This window comes from Meles meles, chromosome 21 (assembly GCF_922984935.1).
Source record: "Meles meles chromosome 21, mMelMel3.1 paternal haplotype, whole genome shotgun sequence".
Taxonomy (NCBI): domain Eukaryota; kingdom Metazoa; phylum Chordata; class Mammalia; order Carnivora; family Mustelidae; genus Meles; species Meles meles.
The window spans coordinates 32,006,300-32,025,034 of record NC_060086.1 but is presented as its reverse complement, the minus strand read 5'-3'; the positions used below and the strand labels follow the sequence as shown (position 1 = coordinate 32,025,034).

General features: G+C 54.0%; 1 protein-coding gene across 4 annotated transcripts in view; it reads right to left on the bottom strand.

Annotated features, from left to right (window-relative positions):
- MYH11 (myosin heavy chain 11) overlaps positions 1 to 18,735 on the bottom strand; it is a 110,153-nt gene that overhangs the window by 14,765 nt on the left and 76,653 nt on the right. For all 4 annotated transcript variants that reach the window (XM_045993786.1, XM_045993782.1, XM_045993783.1 and 1 more), the window contains 14 exons: positions 17,115 to 17,229; positions 14,471 to 14,664; positions 13,038 to 13,159; positions 12,842 to 12,911; positions 12,515 to 12,675; positions 11,094 to 11,202; positions 9,625 to 9,756; positions 9,328 to 9,534; positions 8,332 to 8,469; positions 7,160 to 7,283; positions 6,458 to 6,629; positions 4,580 to 4,792; positions 3,057 to 3,201; positions 932 to 1,138 (listed from right to left, as the gene is read on the bottom strand). In XM_045993786.1, the coding sequence (XP_045849742.1) occupies positions 932 to 1,138; positions 3,057 to 3,201; positions 4,580 to 4,792; positions 6,458 to 6,629; positions 7,160 to 7,283; positions 8,332 to 8,469; positions 9,328 to 9,534; positions 9,625 to 9,756; positions 11,094 to 11,202; positions 12,515 to 12,675; positions 12,842 to 12,911; positions 13,038 to 13,159; positions 14,471 to 14,664; positions 17,115 to 17,229 (2,109 nt within the window). The remainder of the gene's footprint in view (positions 1 to 931; positions 1,139 to 3,056; positions 3,202 to 4,579; positions 4,793 to 6,457; positions 6,630 to 7,159; positions 7,284 to 8,331; positions 8,470 to 9,327; positions 9,535 to 9,624; positions 9,757 to 11,093; positions 11,203 to 12,514; positions 12,676 to 12,841; positions 12,912 to 13,037; positions 13,160 to 14,470; positions 14,665 to 17,114; positions 17,230 to 18,735) is intronic.

Sequence of the window (18,735 nt, the reverse complement as noted above, 5' to 3'; positions counted from 1 at the left end):
GCTGCAGGAGCAGGTCCTTTTGCAGGTGTCAGGCCACCGTCCATCCTCTTCCCACGTACGAGGATGTGAGTGATTCTGACTCTGCTCCTCTAGCACACTGCTTCTGTTAGGAGAGCGGAACCCTTGCTCTCCCCTGCACGCAGGAAAAAATCCCATTTAATGCTTCCCCTGCCCTCTTGTCCCAGGCTATAAGCACATTAAATAATTATCAAAGGTCTGCCTGCATCCCACAACTGGAAATCGGGCCACATGTCTAGTCAAAGCTAAGTAAGACCAAAGACAGACTTTGTCTTTGCTCAGCTTGAAGCCCATCTATGGCTTCTTGTCACTCGGAGTGAAGACAAATGCACACAGAATGGGGCCTTGAAGGCCTGTGTCATTCAGCCACGACCTACCTCTCTAGTCCCACTTTGCAGCACGTTTCACCTTCCAGCTCAGCATTCTAGCTCTACCTCTCTGATCTCTTCTAATTTCTCCTCCTACCACTGGGCCCTTGCACATGCTGCTCCCTCTGCCTCCCAGCCTTCTTATCTCAGACTATACCTCCGTCTTACAGAAGCCTTTCCCAACTCCTCCTCCTGCAGGCCAAGCCCGTTGTTAACTTACACTTACTGCATCATTTGACCTTCATTCATGGGATTAGAAATGCCTTTCCCTCCACTCCATCAGTGTTCTACTGGGGCAGGCGCTGTATCTCTCTTGCTCCCTGTAGCTCAGCCTTAAACATGGCACCCAGCCTACAGCAAATACTCAAATACTTGCTGAATGAGACGAAGGTTTCTAAAGAGGGAATGGAAGAGGGAGACCATCTCGTCTCCTTGAGGAACGCAGCAAGAGGAAACCAAATTGCTTTGTAGAAAGTGAGACTTCAGTTAGCTGAGAGGAGCTTCGTGGCCGCAGAGCTGGGACCAAGGGATGCTTGCCGCCTTACCTGCAGCTTGTGGACCTTGTCGTTGAGCTCGGCCCGGGCCCGCTCCCCATCGCTGCACTTGGACTGCAGTTCCTGCAGCTGAACCTCCAGCTTCTTCTTCTTGTGCTCCACCTCCTGCTTGGCCTGGTTCAGGACCCGCAGCTCCCCGGCCAGGTCAGCGTTCTCCTTCTCCAGCGTCTGCTTGTTCTTGTCTAGATTGGCCTTGGCCTGGCCAAGTCAACAGAGGGGAGGGAAGGCATTACAGCTCTGGCCAGGAATGCACTTGAAGATGGGAACCTCTATCCCTTGGGGCATCTTCCGCTTTCCCTTTCCGTCCAGTGAGTCAGGAAGATTCCAGGCACATGTCCTTGGCGACACAGGGATGGGGGCGGGGGGACACACCGGTCACAGTAAGACTGTCTGTATTCTCTTTTTCTGAATCGCAAAGTTTGCAAGTAAGTATCTCCCAGGCGACATCCAACCTGTTGTCATTGTCCTGGTTGACCTATTCTTAGCCGCCAACTCCTTAATAACATAATGTCATGTAAACATCTGGATTCCGGGGGCGCCTGGGTGACTCAGTCCTTAAGCCTCTGCCTTCAGCTCAGGTCATGATCTCAGGTCCTGGGATCGGGCTCCCTGTTCGGCGGGAAGCCTGCTTCTCCCTCTCCCACTCCCCCGCTTGTGTTCCCTCTCTGTCAAATAAAATGTTTTTTAAAAAATTAAAATCAGATTCCAAGTTCTTTACAAAAAATTCTAGCATTCTCTATCATGACAGGTGCTGGTTATATGAATGTATGCCGTTAAAATTGGTGGGTTTTACTGCATATACCTGAGGAATTCTGACTTTTGAAAAACAAGGCAAACACACTCAGTGAGGAAAAACAGAGCTTTTCCCCTAGGATCACGAACAAGGTAAGGATGTCCACGCTCATCACTTCCGTTCAACACAGTACTGGAAGGGGAAATGCACGTCTTAGCTACGATTAGCAAAATCTTATTTATCCAACACGCATAAAGACCTGACAGAAGGTCAAAGGTTAGTATTCAGATCCCACTTGACAAGAGGACACGAACAAGGGTCCTTTTATTCATTTGCGGGGGGCTTGGTCTCACACCCCATTTCTCAGAGTGTCCTAAGGCCACCTGTGTACGGGCGGACGATGGGGCCAGGAGCTCCGCTCGTGAAACAAGGCCGCAGAGGACATGAATTAGTGTTTGTAAAACCATGGAACCATCTAGCTTACAGCCTGTGCTGCCTAAGGGCCTGGAGCCATTATTTTCACGCGCAGGACATCTGCAGATTCTGATAGAAGCCGCGGTGACCCAGCTCCCAGGAAGGGGTCAGTAAACCACCCCCTGAAGAAGTCCCCTGGGCTGGTGACAGAAGCAGGTACCAACTCCAGCAAGTGTTAGGTAATGTGTCCCCACTTAGTCAAGCTGCGGGGATACCTAGATAGTGCAGGGATGCGGGGCAGCCATAGCACCGGGGGTGAGAGACCGAAATCCGATCTGGACGGAAACAATCCGGACGTCACCAGCGAGAAAGCTCACCCTTGGGAATGAAACAGGGAAATTCTCCCAAGGGAGAGGAAGTTCCCAGTACACTGCATTCCGAGGAGTGCTATTTCGCTGCCCCGTGGGCCATACACCCCAAAGAGCCAACCCCAAGGGGCGGGGGTACGATTAGATCTAGTCATTCTCAAACTCTGCCAGTCCACAGAGAAATTACAGGATGGTCTCCGTCTTAAGTTCCCCTCCCAGAAATTTTGCTAAATAGTTGCTCATCTGGGGAGGGACGGGGGGTGTTATGGATTTTAGACCCTGCCCTGGGGAGGGTGTGAGGCTGGTCTGCAGACTGGACCACCCACCGGGTTCAAATCACAGCTCGGTCAATGTACGTGTGACCTTGGGTAAGTCTCTTCACCTCCACGCACTCTAGTCCTTCATGTGTGAAGCTCAGCAGTAGCTACGTCATAGCTGGTTGTGAGGACCGACTGGCACGTATACAGTGGGTGCTTAATAAATGCCCTCGCGACTCCTGTCATTACAGTCTTGTAGGGCCGGCTCTGTCTCGTCCCCGACCCCGATCCGTGGTTATGGGGAGCTGTCCGTGCACCGCGCTACCGAAACGACTGCGACGTACCCTCTTGAACTGCTCCAGCTGCTCCGTGAGCTCCTCTACGGCCTGTGTGTGCTTCTGCCTCATCTCCTGGACCTGGGCCTCGTGGGACCGCGTCTCCTCGTCTAGGGCCTTCTTGAGCACTGTCACCTCCTGCTCCCTCTTGGCCCTGGGCAGGAAGAACACAGATGCCGGCTGTTGGGTGGACACAGGGCTTTGCCTCAGACCGCGCCATGTGAAGGGACGAAAGCATTCCTGCGACCCAGAGCTGAGGTCTCCATCACCGGCCCCTCCCCGGCTGTGTGACCTCAGGGGAGTCACCCAACCTCTCTGGGCCTAATATTTCCTCAGCTGCAAAAGGGGGAGCTTGGTGACCGCCCAGAAACTCTTCAAGGCCAGCAAATAAATACACAAAAATACTCAGGAATGTGTTAAAAGAGCATCTGTGAACTGCAAAATGTTCCTCAAATATTAATAGTAGCTCTTATTTCTTGAGCACTTACTATGTGCCAGGCCCCGACCTCTGTTCTTTTTATACGTGACCTCATATAACCTTCAGAGTGACCCTCAGAGGCAGGTATATTCTTCCAATTTATAGATGAGAAAGCTAAGGCTGAGAGAGGGTAAGCAGTGGGCGCTTGTTGACAGAGCCAGAATCTGGTCTGGCTCGGAGCCCATGCGTTTAAAATACCACACCGGGCTTTTCTGGATCATGGGCCTTGTGGGGAGGGGAACACTAGGCTGGCTTCTCCGCACAGGTAAGGGATATGGCACAAAACCCCAAACGTGGGAAATCAGTCTTAGTGTTAGCATAGCACCTGACATGGACACACTCAAATGCATTTGCATGTTTGTTGAATGAATAAATGACCTACTTTCTCTAAAGTCAGCATTCCTTATCTAGCAGGTAAACTGGTTTTTTTTGGGGGGGGGGTTGTTTTTTTTGGTTGCTGTGATCCTCTAGCACGTCTTAAGGAACCCACCAACAAATGGTATATTAAAACATGTATCACAAAACTTAGACACATGCTCTTGGGGGCTGGGAATCTGGAGAATTACTGACACATGTAGACACCCACATGAAAAGACAAGAAAGGGGTGCCTGGGTGGCTCAGTGGCTAAAGCCACTGCCTTCAGTCAGGTCATGATCTCAGGGTCCTGGGATCGAGCCCCGCATCGGGCTCTCTGCTCAGTGGGGAGCCTGCTTCCCCCCTCTCTCTGCCTATTTGTGATCTCTGTCAAATAAATTAAAAAAAAAAATAAAATAAAAAGGCAAGAAGGAATACCCAAAACACATGGACTGTGTTCGGACTAAGGGTGATGTTTTTCATGTCTACTTCCTAGAGCTTTCAAATGATTTTCGAATCAAGTAAGTCTGACTACCGGGATACAAAATAAGACAAGAAAGGATCGCGCCTCTATAGGGCCTGAGGACCCCAGGGTTCAGGATGTGCCTGGCAGCTGCCCATTGCCCCCCACCCCGACCCTGGCCGCCCCATCTGAGCGGAGTGGCGGGCGCCGCTGGGCTCCGCGGGCCGGGCACCCACCTGAGCTCTTGCTGGGTGGCTGTGCTGTCTAGAGTGTCCTCCAGCTCCGTCTTCAGCGCCTCCAGCTCCTCCCCCAGGTCCCGCTTCTGCTTCTCCGCCTTGTTCCTCGCAGCCCGTTCCGAGTCCAGGTCCTCCTGGAGGTCCGAGATGTGACCCTCCAGCTCCCGGATCTTCTTCAGAGCGTTGTTCTTCTGAGCGATTTCATCGTCGAGCCTGCCGGGAAAAGATCACCACAATGAAGACCCCGGGCTCTCTGGCCCCTGCGATCTCCCGACGTCGCCAAAAATGATTTCCTGAAATGAGATACTCATGTTCCACGGATATTAAACCAGGTTCCGCCCATGTCCCGGGGACACGGTGGACCCCTTCTTTCTAGGTGGGACTGCTTGCGGGTTATGACAGATCTGATGTTAAAAAAAAACAGATTTTGGGATTCCTGGGTGGCTCAGTGGGTTAAAGCCTCTGCCTTTGGCTCAGGTCATGATCCCAGGATTGTGGGATCGGGTCCCACATCTGGCTCTCTGCTCCGCGGGGAGCCTGTTCCCACCTCTCTCTCTGCCTGCCTCTCTGCCTACTTTTGATCTCTGTCTGTCAAATAAATAAATAAAATCTTTGAAAAAAACCCCAGATTTTGGTGAGAGCATGTGTGCATGTGTGTGTGCGTGTGTGTGTGCGCATGTGAGAGAGTGAGAGAGAAAGAGGGAAAGCAGAGCCTGCTCCTGGACTAGCCAGGTGCCTCGTTCACACCAGGAGCTTAACAGATGCTTGTGAACACTGGACAATCATTTCTCCTTAGCAACTACTTGTTCTTCTCTCTTCTTTTGGTTCAAACGGTGGCTAAGTGTCTGCACCATGCAAAGCGCTTGGCGAGATGTTAAAGCCAGAGACTCCAGTGTGGTGGTTCCAGCAACCATGGGTCAAGTTGGGATGCGAGAAGCATGGTCTGAACGGCCTGGAGACCATTAGGACCTGCGTGGAAGGCAGCTCCCTCTTGATGCATGGTGGGGCTGGCCTCTTGCTGTGATGGAAGGAAAGGGAACAGCATGAAAGAGGGCCCAGAGGCAAGATTCCTCAGGGCAAGGGGAGGTGAGCACCTTGATTGTACTGAGCTTGGGAACAGGAAGCAGTAAGAGAGAAGGCTAAGTGGTCGGGTAAGGGTCAGGTTCACAACCCGGAGGATGCTTCTGGTCCATCACCCTAGCGCCGTCCAGTAGCACACACTGGGAGCAAAAGAGCTGGCCACGGAACCAGTCACAAAGTGCTGGGGCTCAGATCCCCTGCCCGGCTTCCTGCTCAGTGACACAGGGATCGCAGCAGCGTCCCTAGCCTGGTGTGTGCGTGAAGACACTGCCTGGAGAGAGCGTGGCACACAGTGAGCAGGAAAATCCCTGTTAGTTGTCGCTGCAGGATTCCCAGCGTGAGGCTGTCAACTGGAACCCAGCCGGGCAGACAGGGAATGGGACAGGGACATGTTTCTAAGGACCGGCAGAATCTGAGGGCGGCTGCGGTCTGGGGGTGGGAGGAGCAAAGGGGGGGCAAAACGACCCTCAGAAGGAGGGGCAGGAGGGTCGTCCCAGCCTCAGGCATGCGGTGCCTGAGACTGGAACGGGCTCCTTGCACAACTGGAGAGGAGAATGGCCGGGACATCCCAGACGCAGACGTGCGGGAGGAGGGGAGATGCAGGAGAGGATGCGTTTGGAGGAAAGAGAAGAAAATCAGTGGCATGGTTCTGGAGGTGCAGGCAGGACAGGGGAGGCCCCCAGCAGCATGGAGGCCTGCCGGGAGGAGCAGGAAGACGGGGCCCACGGCGGTGTGGCGGGAGCCCGCTGGGCACAGGGACTGAGAGGACCACAAGACGCACCCCACCAGCCTCGCTACCTGCTCAGGGCGGCCTGCAGCTCTTCCTCCTTCTTGGCCAGCTGCATCTTGAGCTCCGCGATCTGTGCCTGGAGGTCGGCGATCTGCTCGTGGAAGTCACTGGCCTCCCCCTCCAGCTTCCGCTTCAGCTTCTCCAGCTCCTGCCGGCTCTTCTCCTCCTTCTTCAGCCGCACTACGACGAAGCCAGGGGCCCCTCAGCAGGTGCCAGCTACCAGAAAGGCGCCCAGAGGACAAGCCTCTCTGCTCTGGCACCTCACGAACACACACATGAACACGCACACACACATACACACGGCCCCACAGGTGACTGGCCTGGCCTGGCCCAGACCACGATCTTGCAGGAGGAAAGTCAATGCTGCTCCTTTATTATTACTAGTATGTCCGCTGCAGGAGCCTCGAGAGGATTGTACCTCCCCTGAAATCATCTGCCTCGCTCAGATTTACTCTCTGATTGTACTTTTTAATTTAATTAATTAATTTATTTGAGAGAAAGAGAGAGAGCATGAGTGGGAGAAGAAGCAGAGGGAGAGGGAGAAGCAGACTCCCCGCTGAGCAGAGAGCCCGACGCGGGGCTCGATCCCAGGACCCTGAGATCATGGCCTGAGCTGAAGGCAGATGCTGAACCCACTGAGCCACCCAGGTGCCCCAGCTCTCCGATTTTAAAACATCCATTTGAAACCCCCTCTGAGGTGTGAGGTTTACCTTCCAGTTCTGAAATCATAGATTCATGCTTGTTTTTTAGCTTGGTAAGATTCTTGGCCTTTTCTTCCTCTTCTGCAAGATTCGTTGTTAAGTCACTAATCCTCTCTTCCAGGAGTTTTCGCTCCTTGAGGGGGGGGAGGAAAAGAGATATCAATTGCTTTCTCTTCCCTTTTCCAGGATCTACACTTCATTTTTAGTCACTTCCAGAAAAACAGCTGGAAAGAAAACCCGCATGAACACACAATACAACCTCTAGTTATAAAATGATAAAAAGAAGTTCCTTAACAGTCATTCTCTAAAGTGCAGGTACTTCATGTCTCATGTGACCTCTGACCCCCACCCTTCATGGTCCAGGCAATCGCACCCTCATCCCTTCCTCCCACATGCCAGCCCTCCCCTTGCCACAGGGCCTTTGCACAGATAGGACCATCTGCTGAGCTGCTTCTCCACCCCGCTTCCAACTGCTCTTCATTCTTCAGGTTTTCTCTTAAACGTCACTTCCTCCAGGAAGCCTTCCCTGAATACCTTACTTCTATCCCCTGATGTTCTATTTTTATAACATAGTGAACACCTTCTTCAGAATCCCGACTGTGAGGGTCACTAATAGTTAGGTATGAGCCCTACCAGGCCAGGGCATCCCTCATCATGCATGCCTTGCACCCCAAACAGACCCTGACTCACCACAGGGGCCCAGCTGACATCTAGCTCAAAGAACTCAAGGGAGTCTGAACTCAGTAGAGCTGCTTTAGTGGTTCCCGATCCAGGTGATCTACTCATTCCAGGGGACACGGGGACTTTTCCAGTTTGGGCACTGGAAGTCTCACATCCCAGAAAGCCTTCAGTCCCAGGCAAACCACGCCCGCGGGTCACCTTATCAGTGACCAGAGCAGCCCGTGAGCGTGCGGGAGAGGCCCCCAAGTCTCAGGCATATGCGGCTGCCTTTGTTCAACTCAGGGCACCCACTGGCATGGGTTTTCCGACACCTGCTCCGTGGCAAGCTCTGGTCCTGGAGGGACCGCCAGGGACCCCATCCATGGGGTCTACCTGCCTCTAGATGGTAGTCAGGAGGCCGCCTTCCGCACCGTGTATTTGGCCAGAAAGGGGAAGCATCCCGAGTGCTCAGCCCCGGGGAGCTTGCCGGGTTAACGCAGATGTTGGTCACACTCACTCACTTTTGACAGCTTATTGTTCTGATCGTCCATGACCAGAATATCGTCCTCCAGTTTCTTGATCTTGGCCTCGGCCGTGACCTTCTCCAGCTGTAGCTTCTGCCTCGCGGCTTCCTCCTCCTCCAGCTGTTCTTCCAGGTCCTTTGCAGAGGAGGGAAAGGAGTCACTAATCTCACTCCCAACGGGGTCCCTCTCTCGCAGCTTGGGGGCTGAGCCACACGGAGCCTGAGTCTCATGCCCCACCCCCAGCCCCGGCTCTGCGGTCTCCTTTTACTGGAAATAAAAGGTTTGGGAAACCACTGGCTTCTTGGAGCCTCAGTCTTCCCATCTGTCAAATGGGGATAGTAGATACTGTGCGGTTTCAAAATGTGTCTGCAAACCCTTGTACTCTTCCCCTCAAGAGGTGCAGGCTAATTCCTCTCCCCATCAGTGTGGGTTGGATTTAGGAGGAAATGATTAGGTATAATGCCCAAGGTCAGGCTCTAAGAGGCATTGTGGCCTCTTCCCCTTTCCTTTTCTTGATTCACCCTTCCTGGGGGAAGCCAGCAGCCATTTAGCCCTAAGAAGAAGCTCCCGCCCTTGCAGTGAGGAGATGAGGCCTCCGGACTCCAACCACGGGAGCTAGCCACGTGGACGTGGGTCCTCCAACCCTGGGCTCCCATCCCGACTGCGACCTCAGGACAGAATCTCACCCAGAACCTCCCAGCCGAGCCACTCTCAGATTCCGGACCCTGTGGCCCGACGGCTTGTCCTTCCAAGCTGCTAAGTTCTGGAGTCTTTTGTCCTACAACAACAGCTAACTAATGCGAATGTCCCTCACACGGGACTGCGAGGAGAAAAGGTATTTGCACACAGAGGGCAGAGCCGGAGAATGGGGCAGGCTCTCCGGGAGACCAGGACGGCTGATCCCCTCCAAGGGGATCAGACATGACCACAAGCCCCTCGCAGGCCTGCAGGAAGGGTCAAATGATAAGGCAAGCAGCCCCGGCAGGGCCTTACCAGCATCTGCTGAGCCATCTTCTTCTTCTCGGCCTGCAGCTGCTGGCCCCGGTCTTCCTCCTCCTCCAGGCGGGCCTCCATCTCATGCAGGATCTCCTCCAGCTCCTGCTTCTTCGCCGCCAGCCGAACCCGCATCTCCTCGGCCTCAGCGTACAGCTCGGTCTCCGCCTGCAGCTGCTCCTGGAGCAGGTTCTTCTCCTCGGCCAGCTGCAGGCGGGGAGCAGGGGGTGGCCGGTGAGGCCCGCAGGGGCACAGCTGCCCTCCCTCCGCAGCCCCCGCCAGGCTCTGGGCCACTACCTGGGAGTGCTTCTGCTCCAGCTCCTTGAGCTCGCTCTCCGCCTTCTGCTGCCGCTCCTTGGTCTTCTGCAGCTCGTCCTCCTTGGCCTGCATCTCCTCCTCCTGCCGAGTCACTTGGAGCAGCGGCTTCACCTGCGTGCACACACCGCCAGCCGTCACGGGCGTCCATGGCCCAGGGAAGGTAAAAGCTCTCCTGATACCTCTGATCAGCGGCTCTCAACCAGGGACCGGTTTATGCCATCCCTGGCACCCCCGAGGGAATGCCTGGGAATTGCCGGGGACAGTTTGGGTTGTTCCAGTCCGGGCGGGGGATGCTACCAACACCTAGTGGGTATGGGCCGGGGGTGCCGCTGCAGATTCTAGAAAGCACGGGACAGCCACCCTGCGACACAGCCTTTCCATCCAACACACCAATAGCGCTGACGTTCAGAAATCATCAACGAAAGCCACCAGAAAAAACGTGCACGGTGTAAAGGAAAAAGTCTCTCCTTCTCCCACTTCGTCCCTTCCCAGAGAGAGAATTACTGCTGACCAACCGGCTTATTTCCTCCCAAGGAGGAAAGGGGGGAAGGAATCTCCCACGTTCTGCTTCCCTGGCAAGGGGACCATGTGCACCGTTGACGTTTCCCACCAGTCCTTCTTCTACATGTTTAAAAAATAGACCCCAGACCATGCTGTCCGATTTTCTACGTCGAGTCCGTTACTTAAAACTAAAAGATAATCATGACCCCATGCCGCTGTCAGCTTGACACCTTTGTTTTTTGCTAGCTGCCATTTTTGGGCTATAGAAGTGGTGACAGGGGACATCCCTGTCCTTCTGGCTTTAGGGGAAAAGCTCTCAGTTCTGTCCCCATTAAGGATGACGTCGGCTGTGGGTTCTGCACAGCAGGCTTTTACGGTGCGGAGGGAGGGGCCCTCCACACGGCTCTGGTCGAGCGTTTTTAGGTGGCCGTCATTAAGGGTTGCAAAGTATCCTATGGAGGGAGGAGTCTGTTGGGGGCTGGACACTGACATTGTGCTACTCTAAGATCCACCACGGATGCCCCCAAGTCCTGATCTTCAGAGAACGGTGCCTGGTGACAAAGCCAATTGCCCTGATGACAGAGTGTAGGACTCCACTTGTGGAACATTCTCGAAACGGCATCACAGGAAGGGCGGACAGAGGAGCGGGGCTATGGTGGGGAAGTGGGTGTGGCCAGAAATGAGCAACGGGAGGGATCCCTCTGCAAATGCTTGGGATCCCAGTCAGGGTCATTGATAACCCACAAACCGACCGAAGGAGAAGGGGGAAAGCCTTCTCGGGCCAGGGAATTACACACAGGCAAGGAGTGACTCTGAGCCCCCGAGCGCATGCGCACAGGGGCCGTCAACCACATGTGGCCCCATAGCGGGAGCATCTGGGGCGCAGAGGCGGGTGGAGGGTTCCGACAGGGGCGGGTTCCGACAGCGGCGGGTCCCGCAGCACTCACTTTGGTGAACAGCCTCCACCACTGCCAGTTCCGCAGCTTGAGGTAGGCGGCGCAGTTCCTCTGAATCACCTTCATGGCCGTCAGCTGCTGCTGCCGCTTGGCAAAGGCCCTGGGGCAGGGGAAGTGGGTTCTCACCCTCCGGAAGGCAGAGGGCGGGGGCGCCCAAGCCTTGTCTCCCCAGGGTGGTGCGCACATCCCAAAGGCAAGACGCGCCTGTCTGGCGTGTAATTCTGTGACTCCTGCAGGGGCGTCACCCCTCCCCCCGGACTCCAGCTCGGATTCTTCAGGAAGCGCGAGCATCAGCACATGCATGTGGTCCGGGCACAGACCAATTCAACGATCTGGAGGCCAGAGCCCTTCTCGGTGGGCAAGGAAAACCCCCAGCTCACCAAATGCCCTGGACTCAGATCCGTGGTCCAGACAATGCCTAGGTAGTCAGTCTACACTCCACCAGTCCTAAAGGGGGTCCTACACATCTCCAGCCCTGCCGTGTTTTCCCCAAAGCTAAGTGACAGGCAGACCCACTCTTTTCTCAGGTGTGTCTTTATGTCTTAGAAATCTCAAGTCTGATTCGGAATCAGGGCTCTTTGGGTTTCAGGGCTGGTGGGTTTGCAAAACCACCGCCAGGGGGAGCTCAAGGGCTCCTCTTTCTCGGCCGGGCTGCCATCTTGGTACACGGGTCAACTTGAAGAATGACGCTGCTCGGGTTAGTGGAGGTGGGAGGGCGCATTGGAGAATTTAGTTATGAAATTTAACCACTTAGGTATGTCCCTGGACTGCAGACCCCCCAGTTCTGGCTTTCACCATCTTGGTTCTGGCCTTCCACTTAGTAATGAATGGGCTTACTTGGCCCTGGGCAGAGAGCCACTCTGCCAGCCCCTGCAGTCCTCTGTGGGGTGTGACTTCCCTCGAGGAGCCCCATCTCTCATGCAGATCCTAAGCCTCGCACAACAGAAGGAGCAACCCATCTCCCAAGACCCTGCCTTCTGAATCCCCTTTGAACAGGGGGTTATGGGTACAGCCAAATCCCTTTCCCTCCTGTCCTTACCATCTTCTCCCACTTCTGAAATGACAACCGAGCCCTGTCCACTGACTCCTCACAACCCCATGGAGCAGGAGTAAGAATCCTGCTCCAATGCAGAGATCTGAGCCTCGTAGAGAGAGAGAGAGAGAGGGTAACTCGCCCAAGTTCACCAGCAAGTAAGCGGGGGAGGCAGGACGAGAGCCCTTGCAAGGAGGGTGCTTCCCTACAATGGTAGTGTTTTTGCCTCCACCAGAAGCAGCCCCAGGCGATCGGGATGCTTCCTAACTCGGGTGGCCTCTTAGAAAAGAAGGGAACCAGAGTATGAGGCCGCAGAGGACCCAGAGGGGGGCGTGTTTCTGGGCCCTTTGCAGGAAGGCGACAGTGCTCGGGTTCTTACTTCCTGGCCAGGTAGCCGCGACACATGGCCTGGAAAGCCATGATGACATCAGTGATCTTCAAGTCCCGTTCCTCCTCCAGGTGTGCCAGGACCCCCGTCCGGAAGAAGATTTTGCTCTGCCCGATTCTGTACAAGTTGGGGTCAAGTTCCAGGGCTTTGATCTGCAGAAGAAAGGGGAACAGGTGCTCTCGTTCTCAGCTGTGACATGTGTCTGTGAGGTGTGTTTCAGGAAGGTCCCACCCCTACGAGCTCCTGGCAGTATCCCCAGGGACTGGGGGAAGGGCGTTTGCAGTCGGATCCCAGGGGACGGGTTGGGCTGGGACTCACCATAAGAATGCAGGCCTGCTTCCCGTCCATGAAGCCTTTGGGAATGGCGTTGGCAGCCAGGATCTCGTAGCTGGAGACACAGGGCAGAAGCTACTGATGAAACACCTCTCGGCATCCTTCCAGCTCTCCACCTGGCCTGGATCACCACCTGCCCTCCCTGCACCCCAGCCCCCTTCCCTGACCCCAGCAGGCTCACCGTTGGCGGAACTCCTGGAAGACGATCCTGTTGGGGAAGCCCTGGCGGCAGATGCGAATGCCTTCCAGCACCCCGTTGCAACGCAGCTGCTCCAGCACCAGAAAGGCGTCCAGCTTGCCAGACTGCAAGGGCAGAGAGGCAGAGCGGTGGACCAGGGGGCTGGGACTCAGGGAATAGCAAACCCTGAATCTCAGGCCTGGGTGACCCAGCTTCAGGCCACTGTGGCTGACAGGCACCAGCTGAGGTCCCAGCTGAGGTACCGGTGCCACCTCTCCTGGACTTGGTGGCGCCAGCATCACCTGGCTAGAAGCCTCTCCTTCCCTCACTTCCTCTCCGTCACTGGTGCTGCAGCAGCTACCTCCCAGATGGCTCCCAATGGACATCCACTCACCATCACCGCTCCCCTCCCTGCTTCCCGCCCCTGTCTTGCCTCCCTCTGGAACCTCTCATTCTCTTTCCCTAACATCAGTCTGATCGTGACATACCCCTGCTTTTAAAAGCCCACCATGGCCTCCTCTGGCCAACCTACAAGGAGTGCCATGACCCAGCTCCTGCCAAGGAATCTGGCCCCATCTCTCCCCAATCCCTGCCTCACACCATCACAGGTCAGCATGAAATGACCCAGTCACTGCCTAGAACTTTCACTTCTCAGCTCACATCTTTGCTTCTACTGGTCCCATTGCCTAGGATGCCTTCCCCACCCTGCCTTCCACTTCACCAGGTTGATGCCTACTCACTCCAAGGCAGCGTTCTCTGAGCCCCAAGGCTGGAGTGGGAGCCCCGGCTGCATGGTGTTCTTGTAATTTACCACGTTGCATTGTGCATATCGGCTTGTGCATCTCTCTCCCAGGAGGTCTCCCACAACATCAGCCCTTACTGACATCTTGGGCTTAGTCTCTGCTTTCCCTCTGTGAGGGCTGCCCTTTGTGCCATAAGGTGTTTAGCAGCATTGCTAGCTTCTCTACACTGGATCTGAACAGCAGCTCCCTCCCTGTTATGACAGCCAACAAAGTCTGCAGATGTGGCCAGATGTCCCCGGGGGACACTGCCCCAGCAGAGCATCCCTGCACTAGATCACCGGAAGAAACCTGCAGGCAAGGATCCCGATTTATCCAGCACTCTATCCTCAGTCCCTGGCCCAGGTGCAGCTCAGTAAATATTGACTAGAATAATGAAGGCATGAGCGATTTGATGCCCTGAACCAAAAGTCCAAGGCTCAAAGTCCCTTCTGTCTCCTTGCTTTCCTTTGCCTCCAGGATGGGGAGTGAGTACCCAATTCAGACAACCTTCCACCTGCATCAGATGGAGCCCGTGGAATACAGAGGTTTTCCTCCTTTCTCTCCATCCTGGTCTGCTTTCCCAAAGCTTCCTGTCGATATCCCCAGGGAGTACATTCTTGTCCCCACCCCCAGGAACCAGGCAGGTGGCCTCACCCTCTTCTCGTGGTTGGGGATGATGCAGCGCACAAAGTTGGGTGTGGTGTTACGTAGGGTGGTCATCAGCTTCCCCAGCTGCTCTTTGTATAGCTGTCCCACTGTGCGGAACATGCCCTTCTTGGTCTTGGAGGCACTGGGCAGAGAGCTCTCCGTCATCTTGGCCATCTGGTCCAGGCCCACGATGCGGTCCACTGTGGGGCACGTTAATATTGGTGTCAGCCTCTGGCCCACCCAGGGGCCCTCCATCCCGACAATAAGCCAGAGGACTAGGCCCAGAGGGTGGAGACTCCAAGTCCTCTGCCCCCTTTTGGTGGGCACTGTCCCCATTCTCTCCTCTGTGGGCCAACACCTTTCCTCTAGCAATAGGTAAGGGGAGGTGTGCAGAGGTCTGCTTTCCACGTATTGTCTATTTGGGAAATCTGAAAGCCCCTGAGTGACAAAAAGAACAAATTCTCTTTCTTAGGTTGTCACAGAGACCTGGAAATAAATCCTGCTCTTGCCACTGTCTTGGCCTGGTGTCATCTTGTGCCTCAGTTTCTCCTACAAAATGGGGGGTCAAAACAGCATCTACTTCCTAGGGCAGGAAGAAGCAAATAAGGTTTACCTCTCCTGCCTGCCTTCAGACCTTCATCTATCAAGAAATATTTATTGAGAACCTACTATGCACCAGGCCCCACAAATGCAGCCATGAACAAAGACCCTGTGTCTCCACACACCCCTCCAGCTCATATTCTATGGATATTCTAATTGAAAGAGACCAACAATGACAACGTATATAAGTATACAATATTCCAAGTGGTGAGACATACCTTTTAGAAAGATAAAGCAGGGTAAAGAGGGAGAGAAAGAGTAATGGGGGTGATCTCTCTGATAAGCTGAGTGAGTGATTAGGTAGATTTTCAGAGAATCAATATTCTGGATACAAGGTAAAGCAAACACTCCAAGGTAGGAATCTAGCACGTTAATAGGGACTCAACAAGGAATAAATGGTGGCCTTATTGGTGGCCACCGCCACCAAGGTTCTTTTTCTTTCAGGGCAGAATGAGAGACTCCCACCATCCCAGTAGATGCTGCCCATACCAAGCCAAAACCACTGGCATAACTATGAATTTCCCTCAAGGCACAACTTTGGCTGCACCCCACAAATTTTGGTAAATTGTGTTTTCCTTTTTTTTTTTTTTTAGTTTGAAATATTTTAAAATTTCACTTGAGAAAATTAAATAACACACCCAGAAACTTCTAAATAAGACATGGGGGCCAAGACCCAAGTGCCATTTAGGAGTGTGTCATTTAACTTCCATGTATTTGGGGATTTTCCAGCTATCTTTCTCTTACTGATTGCTAGTTTAATCCCACGGTGGTCGAAGAGCAGACACTGTATGCTTTCTATTCTTTTAGATTCATTAAGGTGTGTTTTATGGACCAGAATGTGGTCTAGTTTGGTGGTAATTCCATGGGGGCTTGAGAAGAATGTACATTCTGCTGTTAGGGGATGAAGCAGTCTATAGACCGCAGTTCTATCCAGTTGGCTGATGACGGTTCAGCTCAACTCCACTGGCATTAGGATGCCCTATTTCTGCTCCCTGTACTCAGGCAGGTCATATGACTCCGTGTCATAATATCTTTGCTTGTCTCTCTCTTCTGACAGACTCTGGGCTCCTTCAGGGAATGGTTTTGCCAAAACAGTCACAAATCTCAGGGTGAGATCCCATTACCCCATCCCATGGCCTGGGACATGGCAAGCACTTAGTAGATGTTAGTACAAAGAACCCCTCCTCCAGCATTTTCTACCATGCTTAAAACAAGGGTGTCCAGGCCTATAAGCCCAAGGCTGACAGGCCCTGTACAAGGACAGAGTTTGCTGTGGGCACCAAGGTCCAGGAACACAAGCAGAAAACCCCATCGCCCCTAACAGTCATCACAGAAGCAGGCATGTACTGAGCATGGACTGAGCATGGACGGAGGCTTTACTATGGGACTGGCGGGTGTAAGCACTTCAACATGGATTAGTTCTTCTCTGATTCTCAGAGGGAACCCAAGTGTGGTCCCCAGAACACCAGCCCTACCACCACCCCCTAGGAACTTGTTAGAAATGCAAATTCTCAGGCCCCACCTGGACTTGCTGTATCAGAACTTCCAGGACTAAGGCCCAGTTATCTGAGTTTCGAGAAGCCCCCCAGCAGACCCTGATCCATGCTCAAGCTAGAGCCCCAGGTCTGATTCTACCCTACGGGGACTATGCCCTGGTTTTACTAAGGAGGACACTCAAGCTTAACGACATCAAGAGACTCAGCCATGACCACACAGCTAGTGTGTGGCCAAGAGGAGATCATAGTCGAGTCTTTCTGACTCCAGATGGGAAGTCATCATGCCTCCTGCACTGTTTCCTCTGTTACTGCTTGTCCCTTGACTTAGGACGGTCTTCCTGGGCCCCAGATGTGGGACTGAGGGGTCAGGGGTCACCACTCTGGAAGTGGCCAGACGCGTCAACAAGTTGTCACTAGCACCTGCACACCCTGTCCTCTCCCGACCCCCACACAGGTCCACCCCTTCCTGGGAGCAGGTGTACAGACCAGGGGCACCTGGAAGGAGGCAGAGCCCTCCGTACCCAGTCCCCCAGCTCCAGCCAGCCGGCCCTTACCGTCCTTCCACAGGTCGGCCACGAACTTGTCCGAGGAGGCGTTGAGGAGGGAAGTCACGTTGTCATTCAGTGGGTCCATGTTCTTGGTCAGCCAGGCGCTGGCGTTGTAGTCCACCTGCAAGCATCACCGCACTGGTCAGGGGCTTCTGCCTCCGTGACTAACTAAGGCCAGGACCCAGGGGCTCCTGTTTCCCTCTGGGGTCCTCCCAGGTCAGAGAGGAAATGGCGTTAGCAGACACCGTGATGGAAATCCTCAAACACCCATGAAGAGCCCCACAGATCAGTTCTTTAAAGGGCCCTGTGACGATGGGGCTTCGGCCAACAGCGCCCCCTGCTGACTCCATCCCCGCTTCTCTGGGTTTCTGGCAGCCTCCCCTCTGCAGAGCCCAGGAGGATGGTTAGAGTTCCAGCCCTGGAGAGCTTTGCAGATGCCAAAACCCCTGCCTCACCCCCAAGGCTCCCCTCTCATGAAGAGGGGCCTTGGCAATAATCCCATGACGTGTGAGGACCTCACGTCCCTTCTCTGATGAGTGTAACTGCTGTACCTCAGAGATTCTGATACACCGATATACAGAAAAGGGATCGATAAAGCCTTTCCAGTTCCTGAACTGAACACGGACAGGGGCCGAACCCTTCGTTTTATGACTGTGATGCTGAAATGGGAACAACTCGTAAAATAGTTCTGGGGGGTTATTACGGGATGTGGGTTGCCACTGTGATCGCCAGGCCTGATCGGGGAGGGGGCAGAAAAGAGCCACTTGGAAAGCGGGAAAGAGGAAAGCGTTCTTTTGTGTGCTATGGGAACGCACACTCCCTTGAGTTTGGGTAGGAGCTGGCAAACTTTTTTTTGGTAAAGGGCCCAGATAGTAAATACTTTCAGCACTACGGGGCATGACATCTCTGTCACTGTGGGTCACAAGCAGCCAAAGACATGACGTAAACATGGGAGCTGTGAGCCCACGGAACTTCATTTACAGAAACAGGCTGTGGGTGAGACGTGGCATGTGGGCTGTGGTTTGCCAATGGCCAGTTCAGGGCCTTGCCTGTTTGCATGAGGCGGGGCGGGGGAGGGGAGGGTACTGGAGAGTCAAGGAAATACTCAGATTCTACAGGCCAGGACAAGCTGTGTTTTTTCCACGTTATCCAGGACCCTCGGGAGCCTCGGGGAAGCTCCTGGGTAATTACATCTCTCACGTGATGACCATCATTACCCAGGAGGAGGAGGAGGAAGAGGAGAAGGAGAAGGAGGGAAACCACCATCACAGATTTTCCTGGACAGCAGAAGCTGGCTGTGGTAAGCTCCAGGCTGCGGTAAGGGAGAGGTCTGTTGGGCCCAAAAGTGTATTTATCGGTCCTCCCATCCCACCTGGCCCTTCCTCCTGGGTTTAAGAGGAAGGAGTAGCAGGAAGGAGTCAGGGTCTATACGAGAAAGAATTGCCTGGTCACCCTGGTTGGAATACGTTATAGAGATTAGAATATATATGTATAAATATCTCCCTCATAGATAAATAGATAGGAAGACTTGCTTGGATTTGATTTACACCTTTGGGCTCTGCCATTCCTAAATTACTCCTGCTCTGAGCATCCCGCCTGGTCCCCGGGAACGGAGAGAGCCCTGGGG